This window comes from Carlito syrichta, unplaced genomic scaffold, assembly GCF_000164805.1.
Source record: "Carlito syrichta isolate Samal-C Ts95f unplaced genomic scaffold, Tarsius_syrichta-2.0.1 Scaffold302880, whole genome shotgun sequence".
In the NCBI taxonomy this organism is placed as follows: Eukaryota; Metazoa; Chordata; class Mammalia; order Primates; family Tarsiidae; genus Carlito; species Carlito syrichta.
In genome coordinates this window covers 157,155-172,302 of record NW_007246976.1, presented here as the reverse complement: position 1 = coordinate 172,302, position 15,148 = coordinate 157,155, and the positions used below count along the sequence as shown (strand labels likewise).

General features: G+C 39.4%; 1 protein-coding gene across 2 annotated transcripts in view; it reads right to left on the bottom strand.

Annotated features, from left to right (window-relative positions):
• Positions 1 to 209: 209 nt before the first annotated feature.
• Positions 210 to 15,148, bottom strand: part of TLE4 (transducin like enhancer of split 4) — a 145,156-nt gene continuing 130,217 nt past the window's right edge. For both annotated transcript variants that reach the window (XM_008057217.1, XM_008057218.1), the window contains exons 14-19: positions 7,490 to 7,739; positions 6,160 to 6,407; positions 4,594 to 4,741; positions 4,158 to 4,308; positions 3,720 to 3,796; positions 210 to 1,910 (exon numbers count right to left, since the gene is read on the bottom strand). In XM_008057217.1, coding sequence (XP_008055408.1) covers positions 1,803 to 1,910; positions 3,720 to 3,796; positions 4,158 to 4,308; positions 4,594 to 4,741; positions 6,160 to 6,407; positions 7,490 to 7,739 — 982 coding nt within the window. In that variant the 3' untranslated portion in view covers positions 210 to 1,802. The remainder of the gene's footprint in view (positions 1,911 to 3,719; positions 3,797 to 4,157; positions 4,309 to 4,593; positions 4,742 to 6,159; positions 6,408 to 7,489; positions 7,740 to 15,148) is intronic.

Below are 15,148 nucleotides of genomic sequence, written 5' to 3'. Positions count from 1 at the left end.
CCAACTGGACATTAACTTCTATCACCTATCTTTCTAGGCTCATCTAAATGAAAATAAAACAAAAACAAAAATAGCAACAAACCCCCTACATTTCTTTAACACCAATCTCCTGTCAATAAAACCAGTCATTTTTAATATATAGGAGTGGCATAGCCATAGCTTAAAAAATAGACTAAAGTCAGCAAAACAAATAATTAGAAAAATAAGCATACTAGAAGTTATTTATGTTTAATGCTTAAAAGTCTGAATGCACAAACAATCTACCATTATAGAAGTACTGGTGGTCAATACAATGCATTAAACTATGTACAATGCACAGTTTAGTATCAAAATCTTTCTACACTGTAGAGTTTTACGAAACTGTTAATGACATCAAACACTAAGCACTTAAGACACCATTTTTTTTTCTGCTACCACATTAGGAACGTCAATGGACAGTCCATTTCAACTTGCAGCATCCATCCATTTCTAGTATGAAATTAAGTAATTTTCTACTTATACAATAAAGTTTATCTACACGGTTCTTTTGATTTTGATCCATAGCAGCAAAGGCACTGTACATCAGCAGATCCACAGACTTAAAAGATTTTTAAAGCATTCAAACAAAAAATAATAATAAAAAAAGGAGTCACATATTATAGTTTAACAGCAACAACAACAACATAAAAGATAACACAATGTTTCTGGCACAATGGCACAGCCTGTGTCCATTTCAGAGACATCCAACTAAGACATGGAAAGAACCGGAGGTAAAGAAATCAAGTCCTCATCCCAGGAGAGAGTCCGTTCTTTGTGTTTTTCAGAGGGAGGTCTCTGCAAACCCTCCTCTACTGTCCTTGTTTTGTAAAAGACTTGACATGCACAGCAGTGGGAGTCCTCCCAGTACCTGTGCAGCTCTCGAAGAGCATGCCACAAAATAGCCCATAATTTCTCGGAACAACAAAACTGCCCAAAGATATATGTCTCCCTTTGCAAAAAAACGTGGCAAAAACATCCAGAAGGGATTATGTTCTCTCTTTGAGGCCAAATTTAATTTGTTCACCTGTCTATAATACAATAAAAAAGGGAATTAAAAACATATTACAAAGACACTTGTCAACAAGTCAAAAAAAAGAAAAAAGAGTAAGTCCAATTACTTTTATTGAATATAATCTAAAGCTATAGATATATGGGTTAAAGTTGTCTAAATAGACCCAAATGAATATGACTTGGCCTGTTGTGTTCTAATTGCTCAGCCAAATTTCCAAATGTCTTTAAAAAAAGTAGAAAACAAAAACAAAAAACCTAGTAACACAGCAACATATTGCTTCCATGTGTAATTATACATTTCACATCTCTATACAGTCATTAGTCTACATTTAGTGACATTTTTAATCAATTATTTTAAACCTTCCTTTCCCCTCCTTTGCCAAAAAAAGGAGGGGAGGGGTATCAAATACAATGCACCTTCATTATCAATGCAGGAGCAGACAGCTTTATTTAGTCAGTCATTGTTAGAAAGCCTTCTTTAAACAAAATAAATATATTACAGATATAATACATAATTAAAGATTCCGTTCACTGTTAGGTATGCTTATTCCATGTTCTTCCAAGTAGACAGCTGAAGATTTGGTATCACTGATTTTCAATGAGTATTCACAATTTAATAGCAAGTAGAATAGGGTTAAGGAAGGGGATTAAAATCCACAACTGCAATGAGTATTTGAAATCCTTGGTTTTAGATGTGGGGGCAGGGGGTGAACAAAAAGGATGATACAGCAAAGTGCTACAAGGAGGAGTCCAGTTTTCATGAAGATTTGTCCTCAATAAATAACTTCATAAACCGTGGCCTTCTTATCCCCAGAGCCAGTGACAATATATTTGTCATCCACAGAGATGTCACAGCTAAGCACCGATGAGGATTCTTTGGACTAGGAAAGAAATACATAAAAAATGTTAACTAGGTAAAGAAAATCCTATGAGTACTGAGAGAAAGGACTGAAGGACTTGGAGCAAATACAAATAATGTGCTCCTTGACCAAACAGGAGTCCTCACTGGGAGAGGCAGTCATAGTACTTTCTTCAAATGGCAGAGATGGACTGGATCCTCTCCTGGGGACACCTCAACCAGGTTAGCCCAGACTCTCTTGCTCTAGGGCATCAGGTAGGCAGGCAAATCAGTGACAAAGCAAGGCCTTATTTCAAAACCTGTTCTCCAGACAGTGAAGAGGAGGCGTTATTAGTATGAAAACTCTTCAAATGCAGTCAGATGGCTTGGAATTAGGGTCAAGCTGCAGAACACCGTACAGGTCACTAAACCTGTCTGTGCCTTAATTTCCTTCCAATGGCAAATAAAGATATTTTACCTGTCTACCACTGCAGATAGATGTGGCAGAGTTTAGGTGAGATAATACATGAGAAACTGCACTGAAAACACTACACTTTAAAAAATAATAAAGAACGTAAAAATATTCCTAGTAAAAAGCCTAGTGTTCCCACTGTAAAAATATAATACAAACTTACAATGGGAAGAGGTTCAATAGCTGGAAAGAAAAATGTAGCATATATAGAGTTTTATATACCATGTTCAACTATATCACAAAGGTTTTAATGTTAACTTTAAACTGTGCTCATTTAAAATAAATAAATAAATAAATAAATAAATAAATAACCAAAGAATTTCAACCAGGACTCTGAATACTTTAAACACTTAAAAAATAAATTTATAACATACAGCCACTAACCCGCCCCCAGTGTTTCTCCAACATTTAAAATTGCAACCAATAATAACCAATTTAAATCCACAATTCAGTATATGCATAAGACATAATATTTACAGTTAGTATAAAAAATGCATTCTAATTTTTTTACTTTGTTTTTCCAAAAAAAGTACAAGTTGGGACCATCTAAAAGACTGTGATCCACAATATAAAAGACCATGTAAGCTTCATGAATGACAGCAATGACTAGCTATTTTTGTCCTACTGGCTATCCTGCATAGTAGTTTCATTCAACATATGTATTGGAGATTCAACTGAATTAATCTATTGTGTGATGTTTTAAGGCCACCTGGTCAAGGAAACTGCAGTTTGCTATATTATTACTTAAAAAACACTAGAAAATAACATGCTACATACAGAAGGCTAAAGAAACCATTTAACTTCCCTATTAAATTCTCACATACCAGTGAAAGAGAGAAATAATGGGTGTGTGCATACTATGTCTACAATTAGGTTCTTCTACAAAGAATTTCACAAAATACACAAAGTTCCAATGAGTCAAGAGAAAAAAAAGAGAAAAAACAAAAAGTTGATAAAATTAGTAAGATTTATAAAACCTTTCTATACTATTATTCTTTGAAAAAATAAATCAAAGAATAATACTAAGTAGAATTTAAGCAAAATGTTCTACTCTTAAAATAAAAAACTTAAGAAGACATACACACACAAATGTTACCAGAAGACATAAAATCTCTAATCTAACTTGTGAAAATGGATTGAGGATGAAGAGCCAATAAGCAGTACACTGGGCACAGCCAGCTCTGGACACTGGGACTATCCCCAAGCTCTAGGGCTTGTGCTGTGATGCTTAACTTCCTCTCAGACACAGTATCCTTCTCTGCACAGTGGGAATAAGCTAGCTCTGACCTCCCAGGAAACTTAGTATGTGCATTATTAATTTGAGAGAACACGGCGTTATGAGTGAGCACACGTTGTGATAGTTAACAAGTTCAATGTTACCTGGAATATACTGGCCCCATAAGGTGTTCTCCAGGCATTCAGAAGGTTGTCCTTTCCAGTGCTTACAAACCACTTGCCTGTAGGAAAAGGGTTTTGAAAAATAACAATGTTTGTGTTACTCTGTTGGACATTGGAGATTTGCTTTACAGAGCAAACTTCACTGAAAACTCATCCATTTGTAAGAAATAAATTTACTTTCACTTCAAAAATAAAGCCCACCTTTCTGGATTTAATGAGTCATTTATACTTATGATAAGGATAAAGTAGATTAATGCCACAAAATTACAAGGTATTAGGGAAACAGCCACATATAAGAAAGTAATACAGTTCTGAAGAGGGACATGCTCATGAACTAAAGGACCTGACTTGGGATGAATCCACAGTAAGACGGAAAGAACAATTCTGGTTGACAGAAAACTGACAAAAGGGCTTGCTTACCACAGTGGGCAAACTTGAGTGACAGCACACAGCTCTCATGAAGATGCAGCTGGTATTTGTCGGGCTTGGTGACATGCAACACTTCCACATTGCTGTTCTCCATCCCCACCGCGAGCCACTCTCCGGTTGGGCAGTAGCCCAGAGAAAAGATCTAGAATTAAAACAGGTGATGGTGGCTCCACTGGACATGCTTCCTTTAATTGGGAGGTACTGTCTCTTGTGGATACTTATTGCTTAAGTTATGAAGGAAATCAAGATAATTTGAATTGTACAGGAAGAAACCAAAGTCAAATGGGTGATCCCAAAGTAATGAGATGGATCCCAAAGTGATTAATGCAGTCAAAAATGACATTATCACATGGAAGATGATCTTCTCTTACTATGGCATGTCTCATAAAACCATGCCCTTAAAATGTTCCAGCCACACAGACCATACCTGGGAGGTGAAGTCGTGCTGCTGCAGCTGTCGCCCCTCACGCAGGTCCCAGGACCTGACCGTGTTGTCCAAACCGCCCGTCCAGAGCTTGGTGCCATCATTAGAAATATCAATACAGCTGGCTCCATCTGTGTGGCCTTGGAATTGCCTGAAAATGTCAAAATGAAGGGAAAGCCCACGGAAAGTTAGTTGTTAGTTAAACTCAGTTTAGAATTCCTTGATGATTCAATTTCAATGAAGGCCTTATTTGTAGATTTCATTTTGGTTTATTATGTTTCCTAATTATTCAAAGCAACAAAAAAGCAGATACGGGGAGATTAAAGTTTAATTGGCATGCTAAATTTCCTGTATTTTCTACTTTTTATTACTTCGTAAGTTCTTCAAATTACTCTTACACTAAAACATGATTGATATCACTGATGAAAAAAACTCTAATTGAAATTAACAGAAGAAAACACACCTACACGTATATGAACTAATCAAAGAGCTATTCTGAGACCTGTTCTATCACTGTAATAATGAGGGAAAGATAATTTAATTTTACCTTCTACAAAGGACTGAGTATGGCACAGGGAGCAGTAGAACACATACTGCCTATGCACAACAACATGCCCATGGGTGGCTGTGCAGGACAGAAGGCCATGCACTCAAGTAAGGCACACGGGAAAGACACCCAATGCAAATGACTGCTCTTGGTAAAAGGTCGCTGGGGAAGAAGGGGTTAGAAGAAGCTCCTCAAAAAAGCCTTACCCACATGCAACAAAAGTGGTAATGTGTTTTGAAATCACATAGAGTTTAGTCTTTCAAAATAAAAGAAGAGAAGGGCTCTTCTTTTACACACTCACCCTGACTTGTAGCTAAGTCTGAACACAGCCCTGTCATACCCTCTAGCTGATGATTATACCTCTTGCTTGCAGATCTCTTAGATGTCAACATTTGGAGACTCGTTGCAGGGCTTTATCTACCAATAGCAATCACCAACACTGATCCTTTGCAATTTCATTTGCAATGTTACATCTGCCATTCTTAAAGGTGGGACTATAGATAATTGACAGCATTTCAGGGTGAGCAGCACCCAACACAATACCTGTGCTATGGCAGTTGCTAAATATTTGCTGAAGGAATGAGCATGCTAGTGCGTACGGCACTCAAGGCAGTACCATGCACTGGGAATCTTCTCAATGAGGTTCTATCGGTAATAATAGTGTGCTAGCAAGCACAGATGGCAAATTACAGATGTCTAATGAGCTCATGAGGTCATGAAAACCTTATGTACATTAATTATGTCAAACTGACCTCATTTTTAAAACAGAAATTGGTGATGCTTAACATAATGGCCAAAAAAACCCCGTCATCTTTTAATGTTCAAAGAAGGCAGAAAATGAGATTTTATTTTAATAATTTGCTTACAGCATCTTAAAATGAACCTGTTAACAATTTTCAGTAAGATAATTATATTTCATCCCTTCACACACACACACACACACACAAACACACACACAGCACTTTGGCACAAGTGGTAAAATCAGCTTCTCCTCAAAACCTGGGGGGCTCCTGCTGACCCACCTCACCAAAGTCTGGTTGTGCAGATCCCACACAGCGATGTTGCCATCGCTGCAGCACGAGAAGCAGACCTTGGAGTCGGGGCTGATGGCCAGGGCATAGCAGGCGGGGGCCGAGGATGTTAGCTCTGCCTTGATGCGTGGAGTGGGAGCTGCCAGGTCCCAAATGGACAGAGTACTGGCTTCCCCTCCAACAATTAGGGTGCGACCATCAGGGAGCAATCTGCAGGAACGAATGTAGTTATCCCTGTTCTGTAGAGACAGAAAACATCAAGAGATTACTCATGAGGAAAGGAAAACAGCATTAACATGAAAGCAGAAATCCATAAAAGTATTGTGTTCCCTCCTGGTTTAATGAACCATTTATACTTATGACAATGATAAAGTGGATTAATGCTAGAAAATTACATGAAATTAGGGAAGTACTTAAACTTGATCTACAAAATTTAGCACTGAGATATTTAATCTTAATTAGCATCAAAATGTAAGGAGCTAGATCCACTCTCACCATCACCAAATGAACCAACCACTTGTGTCATGTGCACATACAGATACACACATACACCAGTGCTGGAACTCTCACAGTCCTGGAGCACCCAAACTGGACCCTTGGGATGCTCAAACTTGACTCTGCTGTTGAAAGCTCCCGCTACTGCTGCCAAGAACGTGTCTGAGGAGAAGATACCTGGTGGTCTGCTACTCTTGCCGGGCCCCGCATCACATAACTAAAGGGCATCCAGGGTTTGATGAAGTTGCGCCAGGCAGAGGCAAGACTTGGTCAAGAAGTAACGGAAAAAAAAAATCCCCCTCTACAGGAATCTTATGCAGATTTAATTAAGTTCAATGAATCTAGCCTTGTGCTATGGCAAAAATTCTACTACTGGTATAAGGTGAAAAAACCCCAACTGAAGGTTCTGGAGTAAATTAAAGACAAAGGCCAATGAAGCAGCTAAGGGGTTATCCAGTGTTTGCCTCAAGAAATAAGTTACTTTTTATGTGGACAGATGGTAATGCTGGGGTACACTCTCCTAGAAACCACTATGTAAGCTCTTTGCTTACTTAACCATCAGACATGAACACAAGTGGTTTGTCTCTTTCCAGGGGAGGCAGGGTTAATGGAAACTATACTGATGCATGTGCCATAGATGAAGAACTGGACCACTGTCTCCATGAACTAAAAGAAGACACGGCTCCAAGTGAAAGACCACAAACCACAGAAGAGCAACTACCTACCTGGGATCAACACTGTGTGGTGTGGCCACACATACAGTTCTCTCGATATCCCCTCCTATTTTCTGAATTAAAGTAGTTCTTGTTCATGTACGTTCACTCACCAGACAGTCGAGCTGAGAGACAGGGCTCTTGTTGCCAGGGTGGCTGATGTCCCAGACCTTGACACAGCCCTTCCCACCTGTGTACACATGTCTCGTGGGGTTGCTGATGGTCACGGCACACACCACCTCCCCATGGTTGAGGGTGTTGATCTGCCGGGCGTGCCGGGGAATGCCGGGTCCAATGAGAGCGTCGGGGGGGAAGGGGACAGGCTGCATCTGACCGTCTGCACTAACGTGGAAGGAGTAAGCGCTAAGGCAATGAAGGGAGAAAAGAAAGGAATGTACAAAATGTCAACTGTTCAGTGTAGTGAGATGAGAAATAAAACATTTCCATGCCACTCAGGGTTTGCAAACAAGTCAAATCTACCTATGCAGTGGAAAGAACACTATTTTCAGAGTCACACAGCTAGATCTATAGCCAAATCTCAGGCTTTTTACTAGCTTCAGTGGTTATTTAGCCTCTCTGAACCTTAGTTCTCATCTCTAAAATGAAGACAAAGTTATCTGTACCTCACAGAGATTTAAATGAGATAACCAATGTCAAGTACAGCACCTACCCTTTCAGGTGCACTCTGTAAATTCACATTGAATTCTACTTTGGGGGAATCAGAGGCTTGCAATGAGATTTTGCCTATAGATCCATTCAATCCAAGTGAGTGATTTACTAACAGAGATCAGTAAGCCAAAAATATGAAGCTTTAAAGGGTTAAGAGTCTCTAGGCTTAGATGCTAAAATAGCAGATGTGAAAAAAAAAAAAAAAAGATAAAGCCTTATTTTAAAAACCTTGATCATACTTGACAATCACAAATCCTAGTAAAGCCAATGGAATGAGAACCTGAAAACACATCCTATATGACGGCTGTGAGTGAGCACCTATCAGCAGTTCCTCTTCAGTTCATTTCTAGGCAAAGCCTTCAGGCAGTGAAAGCATTTGGCTCTAAAATGCAACTTAAGTTACAGCATCTCCCTCAGTAGATTCATCTTTATTTTCAGGGCAATGAAGTCAGGGAGGGACAAGTGAGGTTGCTGTGATGCATGTTGGGTTTCTAGAATCAGGAGATGCCAGTGGCAGGCAGTCTGTCTTGGAGGCTATCATGAGCAAAAGCCCACATGGGGAATCTTGTCATTCTAAGTTGGCATGGAATGTGTTCTGCTTATGGGCAGAAGTTTACAAAAGACATACCAAGGGAAAGCACTGTGGGCACACAAAGCACAGGAGGTTGGACCAAACTGCAGGAGAGTTTTAGGATCAGAGTAAAACAGTTTATGGCTCCTTAATGCCAAAATTTACAGGCTGGTCACATTTATCAAAATTCAGCCCATTACTGAAAGGCCCTCATCAACCACCTCAATGTTCCCAGAGGAGATGAAGTATGCATTGTGGCTGTGGAAGATGTGGGCATCATACAATGGAGGATTTTTACTTTCTCTGCAGACTACAGAGAGTTCTAGAAGAAAGTAGCATGTCAGACTTGCTGAGGGTGAAGAAGGTGGGAAGCTAGGAAGTGAATGGGCAGAAGGTATTTCTTGGGTCAAATCAACAGGACTTGTAGATACACTGGACGTGTGATTTAAGAGAGACACTGAAGAGGACTCTAGGGCTTAGAACCTGGGAAACTAGGTACACTGCATTAACTAGAGGATGACAAGGAAGCCTAACTCAAGGGTACATTTGTGGGAAGGTGAAGAATTTGGTTTTCTTGAACTTGAGCACAGATGGAAATCCAAAGAGCTGTGATTCAGTAGAGAGATCTGGTTAGAAAGCTCACAAAAGGCTGGGCACAGTGGCTCAGCCTGTAATCCCTGCGGGTTCGAGACCAGCCCGGGCAACTTGGCAAGACCTCGTTTCTACAATCAAAAATTAGCCAGGTGTGGTAGTGCACGCCTGTGGTTCTGGCTACTTTGGAAGGCTGAGGTGGAATGAGAGCCAAAGCCCAGCAGGTCGATGCTGGGTAGCCATGAGCATGCCACTGCACTCTAGCCTGGGCAACAGAGTGAGACTCCAACTCAAAAAAAAGCCAAAAAAACAAAAAGAAAAGAAATCTCACAAAGAAGTAATGGTTGAAGCTAAGGGGTAGAAAGAAGAATCTTGGAGATTATGCAGTGAGAATAGGCCAGATGCAGAATATCCAAGAGAATGTTGACACTTAAGGATTCCCTAGCCACAGTAGTCAGGGAGGTAGACACATTATCAGTAGAGACAAGTGGAAAGGGGGAGAAGATAATCAATTACATGATAAGAGATTCATCTACTAACACATATTTCTAGAGTACTCTAGCAAGCCAAGAATTATGCAAGGATAGGGCAAGAAAGAAACCCACACACCCTTCAGGCTGTTCGCTTCAAGGTATAGTCGGGAGGGGGGCACTTTCACTAGTGAGATGCTTATATAAATAACTAATAAAAATGACAGATGGCCAGTACTTTGAACAATGGAAGTTCCATGATACTGTAGGGATTTGTCAGAGTAAGAAGGACAGAGAACACTGCAAAAGGGCTGCAATATAAAGAATGGGCACTTATTATTTAAAAACAGTATGATGATAAGGAGTATGGCAAAGAGGAAGGCGAGAGAGAGAGAGAGAGAGAGAGAGAGAGAGAGAGAGAGAGAGAGAGAGAGAGAGAGAACGCACACGCTTATTATCCACTTTCTGAGCAAACATTTATCGAATGCCTCCTATGTTCTAGGTACTATCAGATGCTGGAGAATCAGAGGTGAATAATAGAGACAAAACCTTTATCCTTACACTAGTCTACATTCCAGAGGGGAAAACCGATGACTACATAAACAGATTATTAAGCACCTTCAGACAGTGGTAAATGCTAGATCTCTTGATCTCTCTCTCTCTCTCTCTCTCTCTCTCACACACACACACATACACAGAAAAAAGAGTAAAGGTACACAGAATGGTGGTCAGAGATGCCTCTCTGAGGAGGCAAAATATGGGATGAGATCTGAAGGAAGGAGAGAGGTCTTGCACGTATGTATGGGGCATGTGCCAGGTAAAGGGAGTAGCAAATGCAAAAGCACTGGCCAGATCGGAGCAAGGAGGCCAGAGTGCATTAAGAGTGACAGGATATGTATGAGACTGCAGTGAGAGGCAGGGTCATAGAAAAAAGCCCTTAGGCCGTGATGAGGAGCGTGGATATTATTCTGGGTAGAACAGGAAGTCATTGGAAACTTAGGCAAGAAAGAGACATGATTCAGTTATTGTTTTCAAGTGCTCTTCTGGTTGCTGACTGAAGAATGGACTGTAGGTAGCAGAATAAAGGCCAACTAGTAAAGAGGCTACTGCAGTAACCTAGGAGAAAAGAATGGCTAGGGCCTGGGAAGATGGTGAGAAAGTTAGAAATAGGATTTGAAATTCTAATGCTTACTCTGGCTGGGAGGAGGCACAGAAGGTTGCACTGGATGAGATGGAGTCCAAGAACCAAGATGATAATACTAGGGGGTTGTCCTTATGGGGACAAGAGTCAACCACGATGATCGCAGGCTCAGAGTGAAAGACACTAAGCCACATGTCAAGCCTTTAATGAACTGGAGAAATACCACCAATAAGGTAGAGGAGGTGGTAGTCAAATGATATAAGCCTGAGAAAAGAAGAATTTTCACAAAACAAAGGAGAAGTTCTAGAAGAGGCTGGGGCAAAGTGCAGCCACTACAGCCTTTACCAACCCCACTGCTGGCACGGAGACCAGTGAATGAGATAAAAGATCACCCTTTGAGGACTGTAGGAAATGGATGACCTCAGGAGACAGGCAGATTTCAGTCTAGGCAAGGAAAAGGCAGCGGTAATACTCATTTAAAAAAAAGGCCAAGATCCTGAGGAATGATGACCAAGAAAAAGGCGAATTGATTTAGCAATTAAAAGGTCACAGACACTAAATCTTAAAGGAAGGGAAAGAAGGTTATTCCAAGCTTAGATGGTGTTATACATTCTTAATGACAATTTATTTGAAAAGACATCCTGTTCTCCATTCCAGAATTACTATATGATTTTTAAAAAGCCTTGAGAATTTAAATAGTTAAGAAACCAGGCAATTATCTTCAAGGTCTTCAATAGGACATTCTTCATCTCAACCTTAATTCTTTTCTAAGTACCTACATGTTCCTGAAACTTCTTTTTAAGAGTCCGAAGTTCAAGGCCTACTTTCATCAAAAACACAATGTGGACTTCTGTTTGCTGTTAGTATATGTAAAAGACACTAAGAACTGAAAAAAAAATAAAGCTCGCGTACATATTTATCATCAGATTTCAACAAACTCTTCAATTCTAACTAGCAAAGAGTCCTGGAATGTATAGTCAGCATTTTTAGGAATCCAAGAAACTCAGGCACAAAGGAATATCCTGCTTCTATCCAATTAAATGCATCAATATGTATTAAGTATCTTCTATCCACACACTCTGATACAAACATCATGCTAAGGACACAAAATTAAGAATAGTAACTGACCTTGCCCACGGTGGCTTAGAAGATATGAAGTATGATGAGAAACGTATAGAAGTGACTACAATCCCAACCAGGTCATGCTCTAATGGAAAGTGATTTTAGGAGGTTTAAAAATGAAAGCTTCTGCTTCATAAGAGACATAGCACTAGAGATGGGTTTGAAAGAATGGAAGGAGAAAGGAAGGAGAAAGGAAAGAGAAAACTGGAAGAAGAAAGGAAGAAGAAAAAGACATTCCAGGCGGCAAGGACAGCAGAACACAAGGGCTTGAAAAGAACGAAGTGAAATGACCTAGGAAATCCTTAGGTTGGTTTTAATCCAGAAACTCATTTATTTAACAAAATTCCACAGTAAGTGGTTGAAGGGGCTGGCCAAGCACAGTCTGACAAAATATACAAAATCCATATTGCTGTGTCATGGTATCAATATAATGCTATTAAAGGGAAGGCCTAGAAAGCCAGCCTGAGAACGTCCCGGAATTTACTGATGGGGTTTTTATTTAATAGTGGGGGTTGGCAGAAGGTGTGGCATTAATGGACAAAGTCATTCATAAAATAAACTTGGTAGCAAGGAGTAGATGGACAGGAGGAGTAAGACACAAATATTCCATTAATCTAGGTGAGAGGTACTGGGAAACCTGAACTAGGCATGGGCAAGGGTGGCAAGCTAGAAGGTACAGTGTATAAAATTCTGTAGGACTTAACTAATGAGATGTGAGGAGACAGCAAAAGTAACTGAGCTTCTGAAGCAAAAGGGGGGAGAGAGCAAATTCAGAGGAAGATCTAATTTACAAAAGTACTTCCTGAATATAACGTAATCGATCTGAGGTGTGAACTGCATACACTCAAGATGCCTAGCTGAGATGTCTAACAAGTAACTAGAACCACAGGGCTAAAGAGAGAGCACAGACAGGAGAGAGTCAGAAATACAATGACCCACACTTCTCCGCAATATACACATTCACACATGTACACACACACATGAACCACAGGTGAAACAGCTAAGAGCAAAGAGCGGCTTTCCAACAAACATGGTGAAAAGAACAGAAGACAGCTGAGGAAAATGTTAAGTCTAGACTTTCTAAAAGAGCTACATTTTGAACAATCGAGGCACATGCAATTAGCTCTTTTTAAAACATGTGCAAAGTCGCTGTTTGGATCTTCATGTTTTGTTAAGACCCAGCATATTTAAGGAAGGTCCTTGGCCTTCCTACCTCCACCTCACCTCATTTGCCCCAAGAATCCCAGGTGTGTCATGCTTTGCTTATCTCTCATACTTCACAACACTTTCAAATTCTGTGTCTCACAAAATGGAATCAAACCTTGGAATCACAATGAAAGGCCTGGCTTTTGCACTTCATGAAACAAGATAGGAAACTACTTTCTAAGTGGCATATGAACACACCAGTGAGTTAGTCATCCATAAAATACTTGTTGAAGGTTTTTGCTATGTATTAGGTTATTATTCACATTTTGAAAATCTTGCTGTTAAAGAACAAACAAATGCAACAACAGAGAAAAATTTCTGCCTTGTGAGCAGCCTGTAACCCATTAACCTGAAATCTTGTGTTTCTGCTGCAATCACATGCCATATCCCACACAATTAGTACCGTGGTTTTAATCAAATAGTCACACACTGGTCATAAGTCTCATGTAAGTAGCAGGTGAGGGAGAAAGTTCTTTTTGGCTTTTGTTGAAACTAAACTATGTTGTCATTCCAATTACATACAGAGTGGAACCTTTGCCAATTCACGTGAATAGACAAGAGGAACCAATGTGAATTATCAAATAAATGCTACTTTATTCATTAGCTTGGAACATGCATTTAATTATAATTTTTTATAATATCTGGCAATTCGCTTTGTAAAATAATTAGGACAGAGACACACAACAAGTCTTTCTGAAGAAAGGCAGTTATTTTGTAGTTGGGTGTAATGAAAGAGGACTTTACGTGATTTTTTGTTTTATGCTCTGGTACACTTAAAGTTTTCTGTTGAAAAATATGTAAGACAAAAGTTCAAAATTCTGTATCTTTTTATGATCTGGAGAGTCATAACTGCTATAATCATTACTGATGTAAAAAATCCATAATAAGAGTATATTATTTCTATACACATATAAGTAAGTGTAAATTTATATGCCTGGATGTTTTGTTACATAAAGACATAACAAATGACAGAAAATGTGATAATTTACTCAATCCAATCTCCTTGGGCCATTTCTGCTTCCTACCACACAATGTATCTCCTATTATATAAGTAGTTGAACAACTGAAAATATCCTAGGACAAGGCTGAAAGGGAAATAATATTGAAGTTGACTGAATAGCCACTACATAATAAACATGGTGCCAAATTTCATCCTCACATCCTTCTTGTTGAAATGGTGCCATTCAAATTCAGATGAGCCAAATTAAGCTTGCAAGGTTAAGAAATTGTGCATAAAGAAATTATATTAAAGACATTGTGCATAAAGTCACTATTCCCAATGGCCAACTGGCAGAGTCTAAATTCAAACTTAAATCTGTCACACTCCTAAACCCATATTCCTGACCATACCACACGCCTTTCAATATTCTTGAAAAGTGTCATTTGACAACAGCATGTGACTAAATCATTCCCATGAACAAAACTTCTCAATAATCCTGCAACCCATCAACCCACCTAAAAGAATCTTAAACATTTTATAAAGCCAAAACACTGGAGAAGAGAGGGAGCTCAGCTCAAGGCTCAGACCAGCTGTGATTCTACAAGGTTTAACTGGCCCAACCTCCCAAACCAAGACTGTCTGCTGCTATGAAAACACCTAACACACGTATACTCCTGTGACCTTGAAGCAACTGGAGCAAGAAGCATAACCTCATTTGCTGTAGTAGTTATGCTATAGCTCTAGGTACAGCTGTTGGTTACTTAAGTGATAACTATTAAAAAGGGATGGTATCTCTTCCCTGAAGGAACTCTTCCAATTCTTCCCACAAGTCCATATGGAACTCACAAATACCAGAGTCATCATTTGATCAATCCTATGACCTTGCTATTTAGTCACTGTTCGAAATATACCCAACCACACCTTCAAATGCATCAGAGTTTTTGGTCAACATGGCCTGAAAGTCAGTCAGCAATTATTTGCAGAACATACATAAATACACAGACTTTTATGGTAATTGATATTTATACTTTCAACTCTCAAGGAACTCAAAGTTGAATTTGT